This window comes from Halichoerus grypus, chromosome 13 (assembly GCF_964656455.1).
Source record: "Halichoerus grypus chromosome 13, mHalGry1.hap1.1, whole genome shotgun sequence".
In the NCBI taxonomy this organism is placed as follows: Eukaryota; Metazoa; Chordata; class Mammalia; order Carnivora; family Phocidae; genus Halichoerus; species Halichoerus grypus.
Window position 1 is genome coordinate 68,985,493 of NC_135724.1, and position 19,418 is coordinate 69,004,910.

Sequence of the window (19,418 nt, forward strand, 5' to 3'; positions counted from 1 at the left end):
ACCCTCTTGGTCACATTATAAGGATCACCCCATACTGGGCAGAAGCACTGGAATTGGCCATTGACAGCGGTGGATTGGGTGGTCATCCCAGTCCAGGGTTGTGGTCAGAAGGCGGGGGTGGGGGTCTGGTTCTGCAGGCTGGGCACTGTGGCATTGCAACATTATTCCATAACCTCTCTGGGAATGTTTCCTCTGCTGTGAGACGGAGACTGTTGCACTACATACCCTGTGACGTGACGTGACCACTTGTGAAGAAGTTACCTAAACTGTCAGGGACAGGACAGATGCTGGTGATGGGCATCCTGAGGCGAACCTAGACCTGGCATAGTGCTTGCTGGAGGTGGCCAGTGAGAACCAAAGGGAGGTGGCCAACAATGGAGGGGCTCCTCTGGGTGCATGCCTTCAAACCCCTGGGCTGGGTCAGGATGGGCCTCTGCCCACAGGACCACTCAGAGGCCAATGGCGGTGATACCAGGAAGATGGCAGGCACAGGTCCTGCCCTGGTGTGGAGCAGAGGTGAGAGGGGGTGGGAGGGAAGCCAGACCCAGCTCTGTGCCTATACACCCTTGGGGGGAGGGGAGGTTATTTCACCTGGATGAACCTCAGTGTCCTTCTCTGTCAAGGGGGACACTAGTAGACTGTCCTTGGAGAGTGACTCTGAGGGGAAATGCACGTGGACACAAGTTTAGAGATGGGTGAGGGCAGTTTCTGTTGTAGGATCGGGGTCAGAATGGAGCTGTTTGCAGGGGCAAACCTAGATGTCAGTGTAGGGTGACCCGCTACCACAGTCCAGGGTGAGATCAGCAGCTAGCCCATGAAGAAGCCCCAAGGGGCTGCCTGCTGCCTCCCTCCCCTGACCCTGGTGGCCACCAATGATCGTAATTCTTCAGACAGCAATCATTTACTGCTGACCTCCTTGGCACAGACACAGTTCTGGGATTTAGACAGGCCTGCCCTGCCTGGTAGACCTTCCTGTCTGTGGGGCAAAAATCCACCATTATAGTTGTGTGAGGCCTCACGGAGGAGACCCACCAGGGCCCTGGGGACATGTGGCAGGGGGAGAACTGGGCACTGGGAGACAGCAGGCTAGAGGCGGCCGGTGGCCTGGGGCAGGAGAGAAGTATGTTTCAAGGTGGGGAACGTGCTGGGCATCAAGGAACCATGATGCCTGCAGGAACCCGTGGAAGACAGGCTGTGGCTGGAGCCAGCAAGCAGGTGTGGGTGCCAGAAAACAAGGCTGGACTGGGGACAGTTGCACTGGGCTAGTGGCCCTTCTGTGAGATTGGGGACGTCAGCCTAAGAAGCACTGGAGGGTTTGAGGGTTAGCTTTTTAAATTTGAGAAGGAGGATTGCAAGTTTTTGTTTCATATTTGTTTGCAGTACGTGTGGTCCCATTAATGTATGTTGTCCTAATAGGCAGAATCAAATAACAAAAATGTCAGCTAGTCAGCCCTCAGAAAATAAGAAAGCAGAGATTCTCCATGAAGTTGAGTTCAGCGTAGGGCTGCAGGATCATTGAGCGACAGAGTGTCAGGAGAGGGCCATGTGGTGGCTGTAGCCAAGACAGAAGGATAGAGTGGGGGGCAGAGTGGGGCGGGTGGGGGACAAGGGGGAGGTCCACATGATAGGAGATGCTGGAGGAAGGACGGTGCTTGCTAGCAGATGGAGGACCAGTAGGAGAGGTGGCCGGGAAACCAGGGAGTAGAGTGTCCTGGCTCCTTGGGAAGAAAGTATCTTGAGAGGTAAGACGGGGTCAGCCACATCATGTGCTATGAGAGGCCATGTAAGCTAAGGACAGGGATGTGTCCCCACGACATAGGCAGGCACAGGGAGGGGGATCAGCATGCCAGCAGTTCAGGGCATGGGGGCCGCACTAGGCTAACACTGGACAGGTGGGTTCTGATGAGGTGCGGATGCCCGGGGCTGGGGCTGGCGCTCCGTCCTCAGTCCTTACTAGCCAGGAAAACAGGACCAGGAGACAACAGCTGGGGCCCTGTGATGGAAAGAGGAAGGCTCTGGTGGTTGAGCCTCGTACTTCACCAATCCAGCAGGGACAGATGGCTGAGGAGTGGCCTCTGTAGGTGGTATCAGGCCATCCTCCAGGAAATGACCAAACCTCAACCACAGAGCATTCCGTGCCATGGGCATCATGTCCCTCAATCCCGGAGGGATTGGTGGAGCTTTCTGGCTCATCAACCACTGAATCTGTCTTGGCACACCAGCCGTGCCAGACCCGGGGCCCTCCCCAAGTACCACCCATGCCTCATGCCTTTGCCCTGCTGCCCCATGAGGCCCAGCGCCCCCGGGCCTCCCTTCCTGCATGTTCAGAGTCCCTAGAACCCTGGAATTCTACTTGAGTATGAACCTGTGTTGTCATGACGGGTCCTGGCTGACTGCCACTGGTGTCCCCACTACCCAAGGATGGCTAGTCTCTGGATGCTGGCCATAGCACCGTCCTGTCTGGCTCTTCTCCCAGCTTGACCTGCTCTCCCAAGCCCCGCCGGCCGATTCTCCGGCTACAGCGGGGCTGAGTGGGTTTCTCCAGTTTGTTTCCTTGGGGTCTGTGCAACCCCCCCAACCCCAACTTGAACAAGCCATTGCAGATCTGGGTTAGTTATAAATAGCCAGGCCTGCAACTCTCCTTTTAGCTGAAAAGCAAAGTGAACGAGCAGAGAGGCACACCCGGCACGCGTTTTATTTTTAATCTTCTCCCTCTGTCTCAGAATGAACCCAGGTCCTGGCGCTCAGCATTTCTAGGAGTAGAGGCCCAAGACAAATGCCTGAGAAACAAAACCCAAGTAGCCCAGGGCCCTGGCTTTGCCCCTGTCTGCTGTGTGACCTCAGGCACTTGAATTGCCTCTCTGGGCCTTGGTTTCCTCACCTAAGGAGGGAGCAGTGGAGGTGATCACCTCCAGCAGTTTGACTTCAACTCTCTTCCTCTGCCCCGCCGCCCCCACCCCAGCCTGTGCCCAGCAACACCTTTGGGAGGAGGGGGGCCCTGGAAAGCCCAGACCCAGGTGCAAGTGAGGCCACAATCAAGCCCCAATTTGATGGTGCTCAAATTCCTCATCCCCAGGCCTTTGCTCAGGTGTCCCCCAGCTAGGAACCTTCTCCCTCTATGCAAAATCTTTCCAGTCAGCAAAATCCTTGGAAAGTCCAACTGTCACCTCCCTACAGTGAGCTTGGGAGGGGCTGTCTGGGTCAGGTTGTGGCTGAGTTGGACCCATGGCTGGGGCAGGTAGGGAGCCCGTGGGCAGGTGCCTGAGTGGGCGGTGGAGCCAGAGCAGAAGGCCAGGTGTGTGGTCTGGCCGTGGCCTGATGGGGAGGCTGAGGCTGAAGGGGAGAGAGGGGCTGTGTTCCTGCAGGGCAGGGACTGTGCAGCTTTTCTCTTTGTATCCCACTCCTCGCCTCTCGCCGCCCCCCTCCCCCCACAGGCCACTGCTTGTAGCTGGGTCTCAGTGTTGGCGGAATTCCTTATGATTCTAGGTCCAGACATTCTGGGCTATGTGAGAGTCCCTTCCAGAGAGCGTGCTCCCACCCAACCACTACCCATTGGCATTGCACAACTCCCTGCCACCTAGGCTGGTTTCCATAATGAGGAAACCGGGCTCGAAAAGGTTAGGTAACTTGTCAAAGATCACACAGCTGGATACATTTAGAAGTCCAAGCTAGGCATTTTTTGAAATCTGTGTGTATTAAATTTTAAAAAGTGCAGTACTCTTTTTTGTTTTTGAGAATTTTTTTTTATTATGTTAATCACCATACATTACATCATTAGTTTTTGATGTAGTGTTCCATGATTCATTGTTTGTGCATAACACCCAGCGCTCCATGCAGAACGTGCCCTCCTCAATACCCATCACCAGGCTAACCCATCCTCCCACCCCCCTCCCCTCTAGAACCCTCAGTTTTTCAGAGTCCATCGCCTCTCACGGTCGTCTCCCGCTCCGATTCCCCCCCTTCATTAAAAAGTGCAGTACTCTTAAAGCAACGGGCCACTGCTCTCCCTGTGTCGCGAGTGCCCTGAGAACAAATGGGGCAGAGCTAGTTGCTCGGCAATGATACCCCAATGAGAAGCTGGCCAGGGGCCTAGGGAGCCACTGGACATGCGCCTGTCCCTCTCCACCTCCCTCATCCCGGGGCACCTGCCATTTGATGTGCTCAGGAAGTGCGGGAGGAAGACTGGGGTGATGTCTTCAAAGAGGAAATCCCTGGTGCTAATTGGCACTTAGAGACCTTTAGGCTAATTGACCTGTTTATTTGTCTCTGGAGTAAATTAGAGGGTTTAGCTGGGGAGGCGGAAGAGAGAGGTGTTGCTGCTGGCCCCCTCCAGGGGGGCTATCTATATGGCCTCTCGGTGGGTGGTGTGGGCCACTGGGGAGGCCAGGAAGAGGGTCGGGAGGAGGGCTGGGAAGAGGGGGGCTGCCCTCCGCAGCATCGCCCTGCTCACTTCCCAGTGACGGCTGCTCTGGACACAGGGGAGCTGGGCCCCTCAGGAGTGCTGCCTGGGCTGGTTCTGGGTTCCCCCCAGACATCCCTCAGGAGGGATGAAGGGGCTGGAAGGAGGGAAGTGGAACCCATTCTTGGGGAGGCTCACCTCTCCGCCTTCTCCCAGCCCTGGTGCCCCAGCCGCCCTGCCATGTGGAGCCCCCATTCCTGTGGGTTTTTTAGACCCCCTTGGCCACAGTCCATGGATTTCCTGTCACCTTTGGTTGGAGGCACAACTCTTTTTTGTTTTTTTTTTTTTTTTTAAAGATTTTATTTATTTATTTGACACAGAGAGAATGAGAGAGAGAGAGAGAGCACATGAGAGGGGTGAGGCTCATAGGGAGAAGCAGGCTCCCTGCCGAGCAGGGAGCCCGATGCGGGACTCGATCCAGGGACTCCAGGATCATGACCTGAGCCGAAGGCAGTCGCTTAACCAACTGAGCCACCCAGGCGCCCGGCACAACTCTTTTTTGGATATAAGATGCTGGCCTGCTCACTTCTGCCTCAGCCTTGATTCCAAGCTTTTTCCTTTCCCCAACGGCTGGCCAGACTAGTGTGGGGTTTCTAGTGGCTTAGAGATGTTGTGGGTGGGAAGGAGGGGGTTGGCTGGTCCCCCCACCTTCCTTCTGGTGTAGGGTGGGGAAAGGAGGGAAGTTCCTTCTGTGCCGGGCCCTGCAGAGTGGCTGTTGTGCTCTCCAAGGGGCAGGTCCTGCTTCTCAGGCCCCTGGGCACCTGTTGAAGGCTTATGCCCCCCCTGCCCCAGTTACAGGTGACCAAAGGCTGGCCCCTTTGGGGGTCCTCCAGGGCCGTGTGGTTCCCACCCTAGCGTGTCATCCCCAGCCTCCTGCTAGCTGCTCAGGGGTCTGGCAGCCAGGGGCATTTGCAAACCTCTCCTCCCCCACCAGCTGTGCAGTCCTCGCCTCGCCCCACGTGCCGCCCAGAATGGGTAGGGGTGACTGGCCCACGCTCAGGGCCCTTTCCTGTCCCGCAGGAGCCCAGGGCATTGTCAACAGCGGCCTGATCCCCTCCCTGGTATGGAAGCTGCAGAGGGAGGAGGAGGAGATCCAAGGGCTCCTCCTGGACACGCTGGCGGCCTGCCTGATGGAGGATGCCACTGAGGCGCTGAGTACCCGCGTGGTGCCCTTCCTGAAGCAGAAGCTCCTCAGCACCGACGATGACATTCGCAGCAAAGCTGCCCGCACGCTCATTGCGGTCAGGTGAGCCCGGCCCACGTGGACAGAGCGGGGAGGGCAGGGGCGGCCAGCCTGGAGGCTTCTGCTGAGGCTCAGAGAAGGCACCTGAGCTGCCCCCGGCCCCGCACCAAGCCAGCCTGCCCCAGAGCTCCAGGGAATCCACCTCAGGGCCTGCTTTCCGCACCCCCCCCCCAACTGCTTGTGCCCTGGGGGAGGAGGACCCTGTCCCCTGGGGGGGCACTGTCCTAGTGGTCTGAGAGCTCAGCCCTCACAGTCCTGTGTCCCAGGAAGCCCCCAGTCCTGGGCAAAACGAGATGGTTGGTCCCCCCTTCCCGTGAGGAAGGCAAGCACACAGTGTGGCGCAGCTGGCAGTCACTGAGTACTAAGTGCTCCGTGGGTGCTGGGTATTATCTACAAGTGGCACTCCTCCAAGGAAGGCGATTACCTTTTATAGGTAAGGAAACGGAGAGCACACGTGTCCAGTCACTGGTGACCCAGGGTCACACGGAATTCCAGTCTAAATCCTGGCCTGGAACCTGAGGGAGCACAATGGCTCAGAGCAGGGAGGGAGGGAGGGAGGGAAGCGGTGTGTGATCCCAGACAGAGACGCTTCCCAAGGACCGGTGGTCCCTCGTGCCCCCAAGTCCATGCCTTAGATATGGCCACCTGCCTACATCCTGGCACCTCTTGCCTCCCCTAGCTCTGGCTGTCCCTCTAGCTGGGATTCTCTCTAGAGACCTGGGCCAGCATTTCTGCGAGTGTGGCCCCCGATCCAGACCCTGGGGAGCTTGTGAATGTGGAGATTCCGGGGCCCTACCTCAGACCGATCACCTTCTGGTCTTTGCTCAGAGGTCCCCTTCCAGTGAAGCCTCTGAGGACGCTGCCCGCTCTAGAAAATGGCGACCTCCACCAGGCCTGCCTGTGCCTTTCACCGTGCCCTCCTTTTTTTGTGTCACCCCCAAGGGGAGTTCCTGAGGACAGGGCTTTGCTCTGCTTGCTGCTTGAGAGTAGGGCTTCGAAACAGGGGGAGCTTTGGTCCCCTGGGAGACAGGCAGCACTGTCTGGAGACATTTCTCATTGTTCCAACTTGAGGGAGAAGGGCGCTCCTGGCCTCAAGGGGGGGAAGCCCTCGAGGGGCCAACACATGGGACAGCTGCCACCACAAAGAATCATCCAGCCCCACGGCCAGTCATGCTCTTGCCTCAGCGTCCAGACCAGGACCTGCCAAGGTGCTCAGTCAGCCCCGGCCGTGGGAATGAACGAATGCACGGAATCCCTGCAGGCGGGGTCCAAGACTCTGCATCTTTGATCAAGTTCCCAAAGGGAGCTTGTGGGGAGTCCATCACGTTCCTTTTCACAGCTTCGTACAGTGCCAGGATTAGAAGTGACTTACAGTGTCCTCTCCCCTGAGGGTGGCTCTGCACGGGTGTCTCCCTGGCAGCTCGCCCGCTCCCATGGCTTAGCCCATCTTTGGCAGCTCTGGCTCCTGCATGGAGTCAAAATGAGTGTCCCTGGGTCCTGCTGCTCCCCATTTTGGGGCCTGGGGAACATGTCTGGTTTCTTCTTCATGTGATACCTTAGGGCCAGGCTCCATCACCCCCTGGCTCCGCTGTGGTTTGGCCTTCAGTGGTCCCAGGCTGTGCTCCCAGGTTGTCCCAGCATGGGGGTGAGACCCAAACCTTACACCAGCACTCCCTTGCACCCTGGTACCCCCTGGCCAGGCCCGAACCACCAGGGGGTCCCAACACAAGTCCTTCTGGTGTGCCCTGGGGTGGTCCTAGGCCCCGCCCCCATCCTCTTTGCCAAGCGAAGCCACACAGCTGTCCCCTCTCTGGCCCAGCATCCCTCTGGAGGGCAAGAACCAGGTGTGGCAGCATGACGTCATCCCCATCCTGGTGCACCTGCTCAAGGACAAGGTGGAGGAGGTGCAGGCCAACGCCGCCGGGGCCCTCATGTATGCTGCGGTCACCACCCAAGGTGAGGCAGCCTGCTGGCCACCTGCATCCCCTGCGCAGGTGGTAGTTTACTGGGCAGTGTGTGGGGGGGGTCACTGCAGCCTCCGGCATGCTGTTTTCCAGAACTTTCATTCTGTGCTCAGCATCCCAGCACTGCCCCCTCCCTGTCCTACCAAAATACTTTCCCTGGCCTGTTGTTGGAGTCCTTTCAAGTTTGGGCCAAGGCTCCACCCTCCCTCCTCTTCCTGGCCACAGTGGGTCACCTACCTGTGGCCCTCCCTGGTCACTCCCATTAGGACCTCTGTCCCTTCCTGCCAGGCTATTCCCTGGGCCTGGAGTTCCTGTCTCCAACCGAGGCCCCTTGTAAGCCTCGAATCTGGGATGAATTATGTAGTTTGCCATCCTTGATTTGGTTATCCTAACGCCTAAACAAACACTGGAGCCCTTGCTTCCATGTTGTTTTTTGATCGAAATTACTTTTTTTTTCAGGGGGTGGGTGTGGGGAGCAAATAAGAGCATGAGATTACCTCTCCTACCTGGGGACCCCCCTAGCCAGTCGGGCTTCCAGCTTAGTCATCCAGTCCTGGCCACAGGAGCGACGGGTTGGTTTCCCCACCTGGAGGCCGGGGTTGGCCATCCCACACGACCTCTGAAAGCTCTCTGTCTTTGCACATGCCCACAGTTGCCTGCACCAGCCCCGTGCCCTGTGCTTTCTTGATGTTCCATGGAGGACTGACTGGGTCTCTGATTCTCAGAGTTTGGCGGGAGTAGCAGAGGGTTGATGACCTAGAGGAGAAGCATGTCATGCAGTGGGCAGAGGACAGGGGCCAAGCCTCCTCTGGGAGGGGCGTGGGTATTGACCCAAGGGACAATGGGAGTCAGCAGGGCCGAGGGTAACTGCACAGCTTCCAGCACACAGAGAAGAGTTCATAGAGCATGGCAGGAAGCTGGGGGGCAGGGGGCAACCACCTGGCCTTTCAGCAGGCCAGGACAGCAGGAAGGTGCTGAAGGTTAAGGAGGGGCGTCTCCTTTACAGATTAATGTCTGTGTCCCCCACTAGACTATAAGTACTGGGAGGGAAAGAGCTCTGTGAGTTTTTGTGCCTGGCACAGAGTAGGTGCTCAAGAAATACTTGCCACATAAATGAACAATTAGATTTTAATTTTTGTTGCCTTGAGAGAACTGGATTGCAGGACAGGCGTCAGGGTGGGTGGGGAGAAGCCAGCTGAGGGGCTGGAGGGGCAGGAATGAGGAGGCCAAGGCTGGAGGCAGAGGAAGGTGCCAGGGCCTGCACGGGAGAGAGGGGAGGCACCTCCCCTGAGGCTGCACAGGCCGGAGGCCAGGGTTGGGCTGGGGTGAGAGAAGGTGGAACAGGATGGCCCCCTGAGGAACACCTGGTGTTGGTGACCCACAGGGAAGTATGCTGCCCTGGACATAGAAGCCATCCACCCCCTCCTGAACCTGCTGTGCTCATCCTTGACCAAGGCACGCTTGAATGCCACCAAGGCCCTCACCATGCTGGCTGAGGCCCCTGAGGGCCGCAAGTTTCTGCAGTCTCAGGTGCCCATCTTCCGCACCCTCGAGGAAGACCCCAGTGAGGCAGTGCGGCGGGCAGCCCAGATCGCCATCAAAGTCATTGAATGGAAACCCTGAGCTGCTTGTTGGCCCAGAACTGATAAAATGCTTGCCTAAATAAATGGGCTGAATCTCTTTATCTTGGGTCTGAATGGCACTTTATGCTCCTAGAGTGTGGTCACATCTCCCCTCTCTCCTACAAAGGGGAAACACCTGGCCCTGAAGGACTGGGTCAAGGTGGCCAGGCGAGGAAGCATGGGCTAAGTCCAAGGCCCAGGGAGGGAAGGGTGGCATCCCAGCTCTCTGTTGGGGCCAAGAGTCCCCTCAGAAGGTGGAGAGCAGGGCTGGGCCTTCCAGGTACAAGGAGGGGCCAGGAGTTATATTGGGAGAAGGAACACAGCTGGATCCAGCACCACCCAAGCTTTAGACACTTGAGTGACCTGGCCCTTGGGTGTGGCTGGGCACTGTTCTTAGCCAGTTCTGCCCCCCCTCTCACAGGAGGGAAGGTCAAAATGCCAGCCCATGTGGGCTCTTTCAGGAGGAGTATGAGTTGTATGAGGCCCCTAAGGGATGCGTGCCCAGGACAGGGATCTTCCCGCCAGAACCAAGAAGTCATAAGAGTAAGCTCCCAGCTGGCCTGAGGCCAACCACACCCCAGCCCCAGGGCAGCCCTCTGGCCAGCCTTCCACCTGGGCTTCCACCTGCTTCTCTCGTCCCCCAAATGAAACTAGCAAAGGAGGATGGAGAGCTTGAAGGCATTGGAGGAGAAGCCAGGCTGCGGAGGGTAGGAGGCTTGGGACCCTTTAACCACCCCAGCCTTCCCTGCCTGGTCTGGCAGGATGATGGTTCTTAAACCAGTTCTGACTTCTGTTGGAGAAGCTGCAGGAGAGGAGCTCAGCTTCAAGGGAGCTTTTTGAGGCTCCCTGCCTAAAACAAGGTTTTTCTCATTATAGCACCAACCAGCAGCCATATTTCCTATGGGACAGAACCTCCCAGGCTTATGGGATGCCCAGTCCTTCCAGAATAAACATCAGCAGAACCAGAATCCTCAAGTGAGCACCTTCTTATAGTTCTTTCATTGACTGGGGCCTTCACTTTTCTAGAAGAATCAGAGAAGTTTGTGTCCCTGGAATTAGAGGATTAGCCCAAGGGGACTGGCTGTTGAGTCCAGCTGGAATTTTGGGTAAATCTCATTCTCAAAACAGGCCCCCAAAGCGGAAACCTTTTCTCCTTCAGTAAAACAGGTGCTTGAAGACCTCTACTTCCTCATGTCCCCATCTCACCTCAACCCACAGCATGCTGGTTCCACCTCTAATGCCTCACCAAAGGGCTCTGGCCAAGGTCACTGGCCAAGGTTACTGACCATCTTGCTGCCAAGACCCTGTGCTCTTTGTGCTTGACCCATGCTATGGCCCAGGTATGGATGTTCCCTTCCTGTAGCAGCTGTCTTGGGCCTCCTTCCAAGGTTCTGGCTGTGCTCTCTTTGGTCTCCTTTGTAAAACCCTCTTTCTCTACATGACCAGTAGTGTTCGTGTTTCTCACAGCTCTGTCTAGGCCCTCTCTCCTCCTGTTTTCCCACACAATCTCACCTGCCTGGCTATGGGTCCCCCTCTACCAGGTTCCTTTATTAGCTAGACCTGCCCACTGCTTTGTCTCCCCCAAATCTGGGTCTGTAGCCCCAGCCTCTCTCCTGAGTTCTGGACCCTCCTATCCAATTTAACATCTACCCTTAAATGTCTCCATGCAATAATTAATACGAATCCTTCACAAACTCTTCTGAAAAATAGAAGGGGTCGGGACACTTCCCAACTCATTCTGAGTCTAATTTTACCTCAAATTAGCTGATACCCAAGCCAGAAAAAGACATCATAAGAAAACTATAGACCAATATCCTTTATGAATAGAGACATAAAATTTCAACCAAATATCATCAAACCAAATCTAGCCACATAAAAAAAAAACATTATACACCATGACCAACTGGAATTTATCCCAGGAATGCAAGGTTAGTCTAACATTTGAAAATGAATCAATGTAACATATATATACAATAAAGGACAGAAATCACATGATCATCTTAATAGATGCAGAAAAAGCATTTGATGAAATCCAATATCCATTTCTTTAAAAAAAAAAAAAATCCAAAAAATCCAAACTAGGAATAGAGGGGAACATCTGCAAAAAGTCATAGCTAACATCATTCTCAATGGTGAGAGACTGGATGTGTTCCCCTGAAGATCAGGAACGAGACAAGAATGTCTGCTCTCACTACTTCTATTCAACATTGTACTGAAGGTTCTAGCCAAAGCAATTAGGCAAGAAAATGAACTAAAAGGCACCCAGATTGGAAAGAAAAAAGTAAGCTATCTCTTTTTGCAGACGATGTGATCTTATATATGGAAAATCCCAAGGTATACACTTAAAAACTATTAGAACAAGTCAACAAGTTTAGCAAAGTTGACAAAGAAAACAACTCCATTTACAATAGCATTGAAAAGAATAAAATACCTAGGAATAAATTTAACAAAAGAAGTACAAAATTTGAGCACTGAAAACAAAACATTGTTGAAAGAAAGAAGATCTAAATAAATGGAAAGGCATACCATGTTCATGGATCAGAAGAGGTACAATTGTCAAGATGGCAGTAAGTATCTTCATGCAATTCAAACTCAACATGTCCCAAGTGGTGCTCAACTTTCCTCCCACATCTGTTCCTTTTCCAGGGTGGCCTGTCTTTAGAACTGGTGCACACTTTGCCCACATGCTTAACCCAGGGAGTCACTCTGGCCTCTCCTTCCACAAGTCTAATCAGTCAAATTCTATTACTTCTAATCACTGGTTTCTCTTGATGCCATTCCCTTCTCTTTTCCTCTCTGCCACTAACTTGCCTGGATCGCTCTTGGTGGGTGTTCCTGCTTCCCTTTCATTGTTCCAGCAGCAGCCAGCAAATCTGATCCTGTCACTTCCCCACTGAAGCTCCCAGGGACTTAGGATCCCAAAGTATATAAGGCAATTCAGCCTCCTGCCCACCTTGCCCTCCCCATCTCCCACTGTTCTCCTATGCATAAGCCATGTCTTGGCATCCTCAAACATGCTTTGCACTCTTGCTTCATGTCTTTCTGCATGTTGTCCCTTCTGTTGTCCAGCTAATTGTCCTCCTTCCTTGGTCATAGGAGGCCTTCCCTGACTCAGACTAGGTGGGCCCCCCTGCTGTATACACACCACGTGGTGGGCCAGTGTGTGGCCTTGGTGTAAGGCAGGGCTGTTCCAGGCCCTATGCCCATTCCTAGTGTACTCAATTTCCTTGCTAAGTCTGTCTCCTTCCCTGTGAAATGTGATTAATTCTAGTACTTCCACAAAGGGTGGTTCTGTGGCTTGAATGTGATAATGCACTTACCCCAGGCAGCAAAACAGCAGGCTGCACTAAATGCTGGCCATCACAGCTAGTGTTTCACTGTCTGCTGCCTATGCTCTGTTAGCAGCTATTTCCTTGCTGTGGCTGACACATAGTGGGCACTCAAAAATGTCAGCTGAAAGGATAAACTAGGGAGGAGAGCCTGCATGTGAGTGTGCCTTCAGAGTGTGATTTTTGTGATGCTGGATGGGCCTCTGCCAAATCACTTCAAGGCACCTGGAACTTTTTCTAATGACACAATTTATTTTTGAGAAGAAGGAAGAGGAAGGAGCAGCTTAGGGAGTCCTGGCAGAAATACAGCCCGGGAGTGGCCTATACCTGACAGCTAAGGGAGTCTAGCTCCTGGGCCCAATGCCCAATAACACGCCAATTGCAGGTAGACTGGGAGGCACTGGGAAGAGCTCAGGAAGGAGGAAGGTTTCCTCTCCACCTGCCCTTCAAGGGTACAGTGTGACTGTAGCTGGGCAGTGCTGAACTGTTGGGAGGCCTGTTCCACTGAGCAGAGACTGCCTCAGCTCCACCACTGGTCCAGGCAGGAGCTGAAGTCCCACCCATGGGCAGCCTTGGCTCCAGCTGGCCTGTGAGGTCATCAGCAGTGGGCACAGCACCTGTGGGTGGGAACCCCATGTGGGGGTGGGGCTTACATTACATGGCATCTTCGCCAGCAGGGCATACCTTTAAAAAGGAGGAGAGAACAAAGCAAATGGAGGTAGGGTATAGGAAAGAAATGGTTACAGTGAAGTAAACACAAGCAAAAATCCCAAATATATCTAGAAATAAAAAGCCAAAATTAAATTTAAAGTGAAAGTCAGTGTTTATGCAGTAGAGCCATTTGGAGAAAATGACTCATTTCGTAAAGGAACAGATGTTCTCATTTGCATAGTCTCTGGAGTCGCAAATGGACTTCACCCTGTCCCCTCAGCACGCATGCCCTGCAGCTGGTGGCACTTGATTTGTGACATTGAGGGAGTGTTTACATTAGTGTAATCCTTGGTCCTATATCCATGGGTCTCCTGGTAGGAAAGACTTTCTCCACTGGATGATGAGGGAGTCTGGAGAGGCTATGGTTTGCCTGCTCTTCCCAGACGCCCCTGGGCCCCAGCTGCCTTAGTAGTAGTAGATGTGCAACAGGACTATGGTTGATATCAAGAGGAACCCGTTGGCATTGGCAATTTCTCTCCCGAAGGGTATCTCTGACATGTCAGCATACGTTGTCCCTTCCCAGGTGTCACTGCACTCTGTCCCTTTAGATGTGTCATGGCACTCTGTCTCTTCCAATGTGGCACTGTGCTCTGTCCCTTCAGACATGTCATGACACTTTGTCCCTTCCAACATGCACTCTATCCTTTCAGATATGGCAGCACGCCCCATACTCTCCTTGGCTACCCCTTCTGGGGCCAGTTTGGGGCCCGGCTGTGGCTCCAGTCCACAGAACACATCACAGGCCTTCCAGAGGCAGCCCTGGGCCTCCTTGAATACATCTGGAACAGAGGGAACAGGCAAACATCAGGAGGACACAAGAAGGAGGACCTTCTATGGTGTAGCATCTCAGCGGTCAGTCCCACAGAAAGACCAAAAGACTCTCCGAAATGAAGATCAGTCCTCAGTCCCTGCTATAGAATACCTACCACCATCCTCAGAGACATGGGAGAGTGGGATAAGGGGCTCAGGGAATGCAGTGGGGGCGGGGGTGGGAACTACCTGGGGTCATGCTTGCCTTCCACTGGCAGAGCCTTCAACCGGGTGCAGATCCTGGAGTGACCACCCTTCTCTTAGGCACATGGCCGAACACAGCTGGATATGTCTAGAGCGAGTGACTGCTCCTCTGAATCTGCCTCCCCAGTCACTACTCTCCAGAGGATGGAAGAAATCCCCTGATTTCTGGAATCAGACACTGCTGTCCTCGGCAAGCTCTCAGGGAATGTCTCCCTCAGGCAGGTATTAGTCTAGCAGCCTGGCCCAAAATAAGGCACTCTGGGCACTTGAATGGGAAATCACTGATGTTTTCCAGGAGGCAAAGGAGGGAAGTCTGGGAATTATAGGAATGTTTCCATTCAAATTAGCGAAAACGCCTTCTGGGGCTTAAATGTTGCTCCGGGTCCGTCGGTACAGCTCCCGTGGGCCGCTCCTTGGGCCCGCTCAGGCGCAGGTCAGCACCACGGCCAGCTCCGGCACACCAAAGTAGGTCCCGCGCAGCCTGGGAACAGTTTCCTCCTTGACAAGATGAGCGAGTTTCGGTCCGAGAGCGGGCATCCCAGCAGTGCTTGCTGTGACCTGTTCTCTGTCTCATTCTGTTGGGCAGCCTCCATGCCAGCTGTGTCCCAAGGCTGAGGCGGCCCCAGCGATAACGGAACCCATCAGCCAGGGACAGAGAAGCCTCTGTTACAAGGGGGGTGGGGATGGCTGCAGCCAGAGGACCCCAAAGCCAGGGACACAGATCTCTGTTGCCAGTGCTGAGAAGTCCTGCATGTCACACTCTGAACACCCATGTTATATCATCATGCAGCTGCCAAACCCAAAGAGGCTGCTGTATGTAAAAGGCAACTGATGATTTGATGACAGCCCACAGGCTGTATGATGGGGGGTGGGATGGCTGTTGGCCAAGAGCACACATTTTAGAGTTAAGACTTGCCTGTGTTCAAGTCCCAGCTCCACCACTACCTGGTTATCTGTGGAGCCTGGGGCAAGTTAGTTAACTGTTCAGTGCCTCAATTTTCCCGTCTCTAGATGGGGATGTTAATTGTACCTGTCACGCAGGGGTATAATTTTGACACTGCCTGGCACATCCCAGGTGGGCAGTAAATATTAGCCACTGTCATTATCTTCGTCGTCATCATCCCCCCACGACTGTGGAGGGAGAAGAGGAACTGGGAGGTGCACCCAGAACAAGCCCCTGGCACACTGTGGGCCCCCCATGGGCTCGTTTCCCCCACTCAGAGAAGAGAAATTCCCAGGGAGCCCTGCACCTGCCAGGGGTGTGGGGCTGCCATGCTTGGGAGAGGCTACTCCCCTGCTCTGCACCTGCCCAAGGCCTCCTCTGCAGATGTCAGGAGGGAGCCCAGGGCCTCCTTGGGCTCTAAACTTCCCTAGCAGGGGTGGAGGGCGTCCCTGGATTGTTGCCTCCTCCCCTAAACTCACAGCCTCCCCAGGCACTCTCTGCCTGAGACTCAGGACTAATCTCATTAGGCCTTTATCCCTGTTTGCGTCAGGGTTGCAAGAAGCTCAGGTCACCCTCCCCCCACCCCCGTGGCCCCAACACTCCCTTTCTGACCCCATCTGCTGAAAACCTTCCTCTAGGCCTTCTGGAGCCCCTCCCAGGAACATTCTCCCTCTGCTTGCTGGGACTCAAATCTTACTGTCCTCAGACTTCTTTCCTCGGAGCCCTCTCTCCCTCTCCTCCCCCAGATTGCTCTTGTTGAGGTACAGCATCATCTCTGTGTGGCTAATCCAGTGGCCAGTCCTAAGGCCTCATCTTTCTTTGCCCATCAGTGTTTGTCTTACCTCTGCTGGGTCCTCCTCATCTCCTGGAGTGCCTTTTACTTTGTGCCCGTTCCCAAGCCCCAAGCCAGACCCCTTGTCTCCTCCCTCTACCCTGCCCCTCTAAGGGTGTCTCACTGCATCTGCTGCTTCTCCCCAGCCCAGAAGGCTGCACACAGATATCCAGAGACCTCTCAACCTCACAGGCACCCCAGAGGGGGCCTCTGCCTGGAAGAGCATTTCTGGGAGGGGAGACTGTGGGGCAGGGGTGCCAGGGAGGCAGCACAGGCCACACACACCTAGAACACTCTAAACAGGATCCCCTGCAGGGTTTGGATCTTCCTTCTCACCTGGCTGTTCTTGGGTCGTGTGTTTCTTCACTTGTATTTCTTCATCCAGATCTACCCTTTCCTGTTGGCTGTCTCGTAAACTCCAACAGAGCCAGTGGAGCTGTGGCAAGAGCAGGGGCACATCACCACCCAGGGCCCTGTCGCACAGACCGGACCCAGCCACGGCCAGCAGCTGGGCACCAGGGTCTCCAAGGACGGAGACCAGTCCTGGTGGTTCAATTTCAACAAGAGACAGAAGGAACGTGGGGTGGGGAAAAGCATGGCACTTGGGAACCCTGGATTTCAGTTCTGGCTCTGGTACCATGTGCTTGCGTGGCTTTGGCACAGGGTGATGCAACTTGCCTGGGCCTCAGTGTCCTTCAGCGTATAGTAAGGGGTGGGAGGCAATGTGCTCAGGGCTCCTTCCAGTCCTGAGCGTCCAGGAACCGTGCCCTTCAGGGTGGGAGCGGCTGCCCATCCCCCCTGGTCTGCTTCTTCTGGTGGAGGAGGAGGCCCTCTGACCAGAGGAGTGGACAGGGCAGACTGGGGAGCCGCTTTCCTTCCAGAATCCCCTCCTAGCTGTCAGAGTTGAGCACTAACCCAGGCCAGAAGAGGCTTTACCTGGTTTACCCGGCCCCCCACTGAGCTGAGTTGCTCAAACTCAACAAGGCATTTGCAGATGCAGTAGGGAGCTCCCTTCCATTCTGCTCTGTAATTTTGTTCCCGTTCTGAAAACACATATGGAAACTTTGGGAAGTAACAAAATCCAGCCAATTGTTGTTGCTTGTTTCTTTTTTTTTTTTTTTTTTTAAAGATTTTATTTATTTATTTGAGAGAGAGAGAATGAGAGAGAGCACATGAGAGGGGGGAGGGTCAGAGGGAGAAGCAGACTCCCTGCCGAGCAGGGGACGCGGGACTCGATCCAGGGACTCCAGGATCATGACCTGAGCCGAAGGCAGTCGCTTAACCAACTGAGCCACCCAGGCGCCCTGTTGTTGCTTGTTTCTTAAGGGTCAACAAGTGAACATTTCCACCAAACCTATCCTGGAATAGATTTTGATCCATTATACTAGCCTCATTATAGTTGAATCCCAGCACCCCCACCCCCAACATATGGCTGGGATGCGAATGGGCTGGGCTGGCCCCTCCCCAGCCAGCCCACTTCAAGACCTGCTGGAGCCCCACCTCTCAGACTAAAATGTCAGAACTAAAATTCTGTTGTGCTAATGACAGAGCCTTTAATTGCTTCCTGATGATGCCATATGTATGCATTTGCCTTCCCAACGACGCTATTGGTCCCTATGGAAGAGGTGCTGGGTGCGCTGGAAGAGCCTGGCTTAGTGTGCTGTCCCTGCTGTTCTGCCTCCTCTGGTAGGTGGTGAGCAGAGGGCCTGGCCCGCCGACACCGATCCAGAAGCTCCAATTTCCCTGTTCATCTCTCCCTCTCCTACTGGCAGCTGCTTTGTGTTCTCCAGAGCGCCTGGCATACTGGGAGGCAGGTGGGAAACACTCAACAAGTACTTGGCTGCCTGAGAAGTGGGCACAACCAAAAAGTTGAGAGGAAGAGAACAGCAGAAAAAGAACGAAGACAAGCTAAACAATTAAGACCCCAAGCAACAGGAAATCAAGTTCACCACCCACTGCCAGTTTCTCAAGGTGCTGGGAGCAGGGAAGTCTCCCTGCTGTCACTGATGCAGTGGGCGTGCACATCCCAGACAATCCTGGCTGTCCTCCCCATGTGCTCCATCCCTTTTCCAACTGGGCTCTGTGCACAGGAGAGGAATGAATCAAACAGCAACTACGGAGCAGGAAGCGTCGCCAGAGGGAAAGCCCAAGGTTGTGGGGGGGGGATCTGGAGGCAGTCTTCCAAGTTTATGGCTTTTACCTAGACCCCAGGAAAAGCTGCAAGATAGGCACGTAGGTCTCACAGACCCATCTCCCTTCTGAGCTTGCCCCTAAACTTCGGACGCTATGGGGCTTTCTGGCTTGGCCAAGTCCCTGTAGTGCGAAGCCTGCTGGCCATGCTGATGGAGGTGATGTAGTGGAGCCAGGTTGGGGCCCAGGCCTGCCACTTGGTACCTTGGACAAGTGACTTAATTTCTCTGAGCCCAGACTTCCTGTATTCCAACTGGGGTGACTGATCCCTGCCTCCTGGGAGGTGGGAATGGCCGCGCCAGGAGAAGGCTGAGAGTCACCCAGCCCTGAGCCGGCCACAGCTGCCAATATTCCTGTCCCCTCCCCCTCCTGCTGGCTTAATTCCCTGAGGGTAGGTGGCAGCTGGGACTGCCCTGATTACATTAATTCATACTGAGGTTAGGGAACTTAACACTTCTAAGGAAAATTTGCATTTTAAAAGCCAAACTTCTCATTCTAAGTGAATACCCAAATGGTGGATTGTTGAAAAGCTTTTCAGTTTAGTTTTGTTTTTGAGGCAGGGCCCTTCCTCTGTTATTTGCCTATTTCTGACCCATCCCCCACTCCCAGCCCCAAGCCCTCCCACTTTCAAAAAGAATGCAGGAATTCAATCACTCTCTCTAAAACAAGTAGAGCCAAGTTACTGCTCCCCGGGATGCTAGGACTGAAGGTTGGTCCCAGAACACCCTCAGGGCAGCACTTACATGTTTATCCGGAATTGGGTCTGTGAATAGGGAGATCCCCAGGATGGTGAAAAGACTGATTATGAAGAGAATTACCCCAAAGTAGAGGTAGTGCACGCTGCAGATGATCAGGGGGCACTTGCTGTTTGCCTCACAGCTCCAGGGTCCATAGGCAAACTCGGACAACATTCAAGAGAAGCCAATCAGAAGTCCTCCAGTCAGCCCCCAGAAGGCACCCTGCCAAAGGAGGAGCCCCAAGAGAGTCACCTGGAGGGAGATGGGCGGTGAGACAAACCTTCAGCCTCACCTCCCCACTAGTTGAGTTCTGAAGTTAAACTCGTCACAACAAAGGCTTTAAATACCTTGTGGAAGGAAGCAGAATGTAAGCA

The 19,418-nt window shown here is 54.3% G+C and overlaps 2 protein-coding genes across 2 annotated transcripts in view; one reads left to right on the plus strand and one right to left on the minus strand.

Moving 5' to 3' along the window:
- The first annotated feature begins 425 nt into the window (after positions 1-425).
- Positions 426-9,292, plus strand: LOC144378782 (radial spoke head 14 homolog). Its single transcript, XM_078060103.1, has 4 exons — positions 426-516; positions 5,480-5,705; positions 7,522-7,658; positions 9,051-9,292. The coding sequence occupies exons 1-4, from the start codon at positions 426-428 to the stop codon at positions 9,287-9,289; spliced, it is 693 nt and encodes a 230-aa protein (XP_077916229.1). The 3' UTR covers positions 9,290-9,292.
- Positions 9,293-13,733: 4,441 nt separating this feature from the next.
- The window catches only part of LOC118526483 (sodium/glucose cotransporter 1-like), a 60,345-nt gene continuing 54,660 nt past the window's right edge, over positions 13,734-19,418 (minus strand). Inside the window, 3 exon segments of the mRNA XM_036077737.2 lie at positions 13,734-14,107; positions 16,454-16,553; positions 19,051-19,266. Of these exon segments, the coding sequence (XP_035933630.2) occupies positions 13,734-14,107; positions 16,454-16,553; positions 19,051-19,266 (690 nt within the window).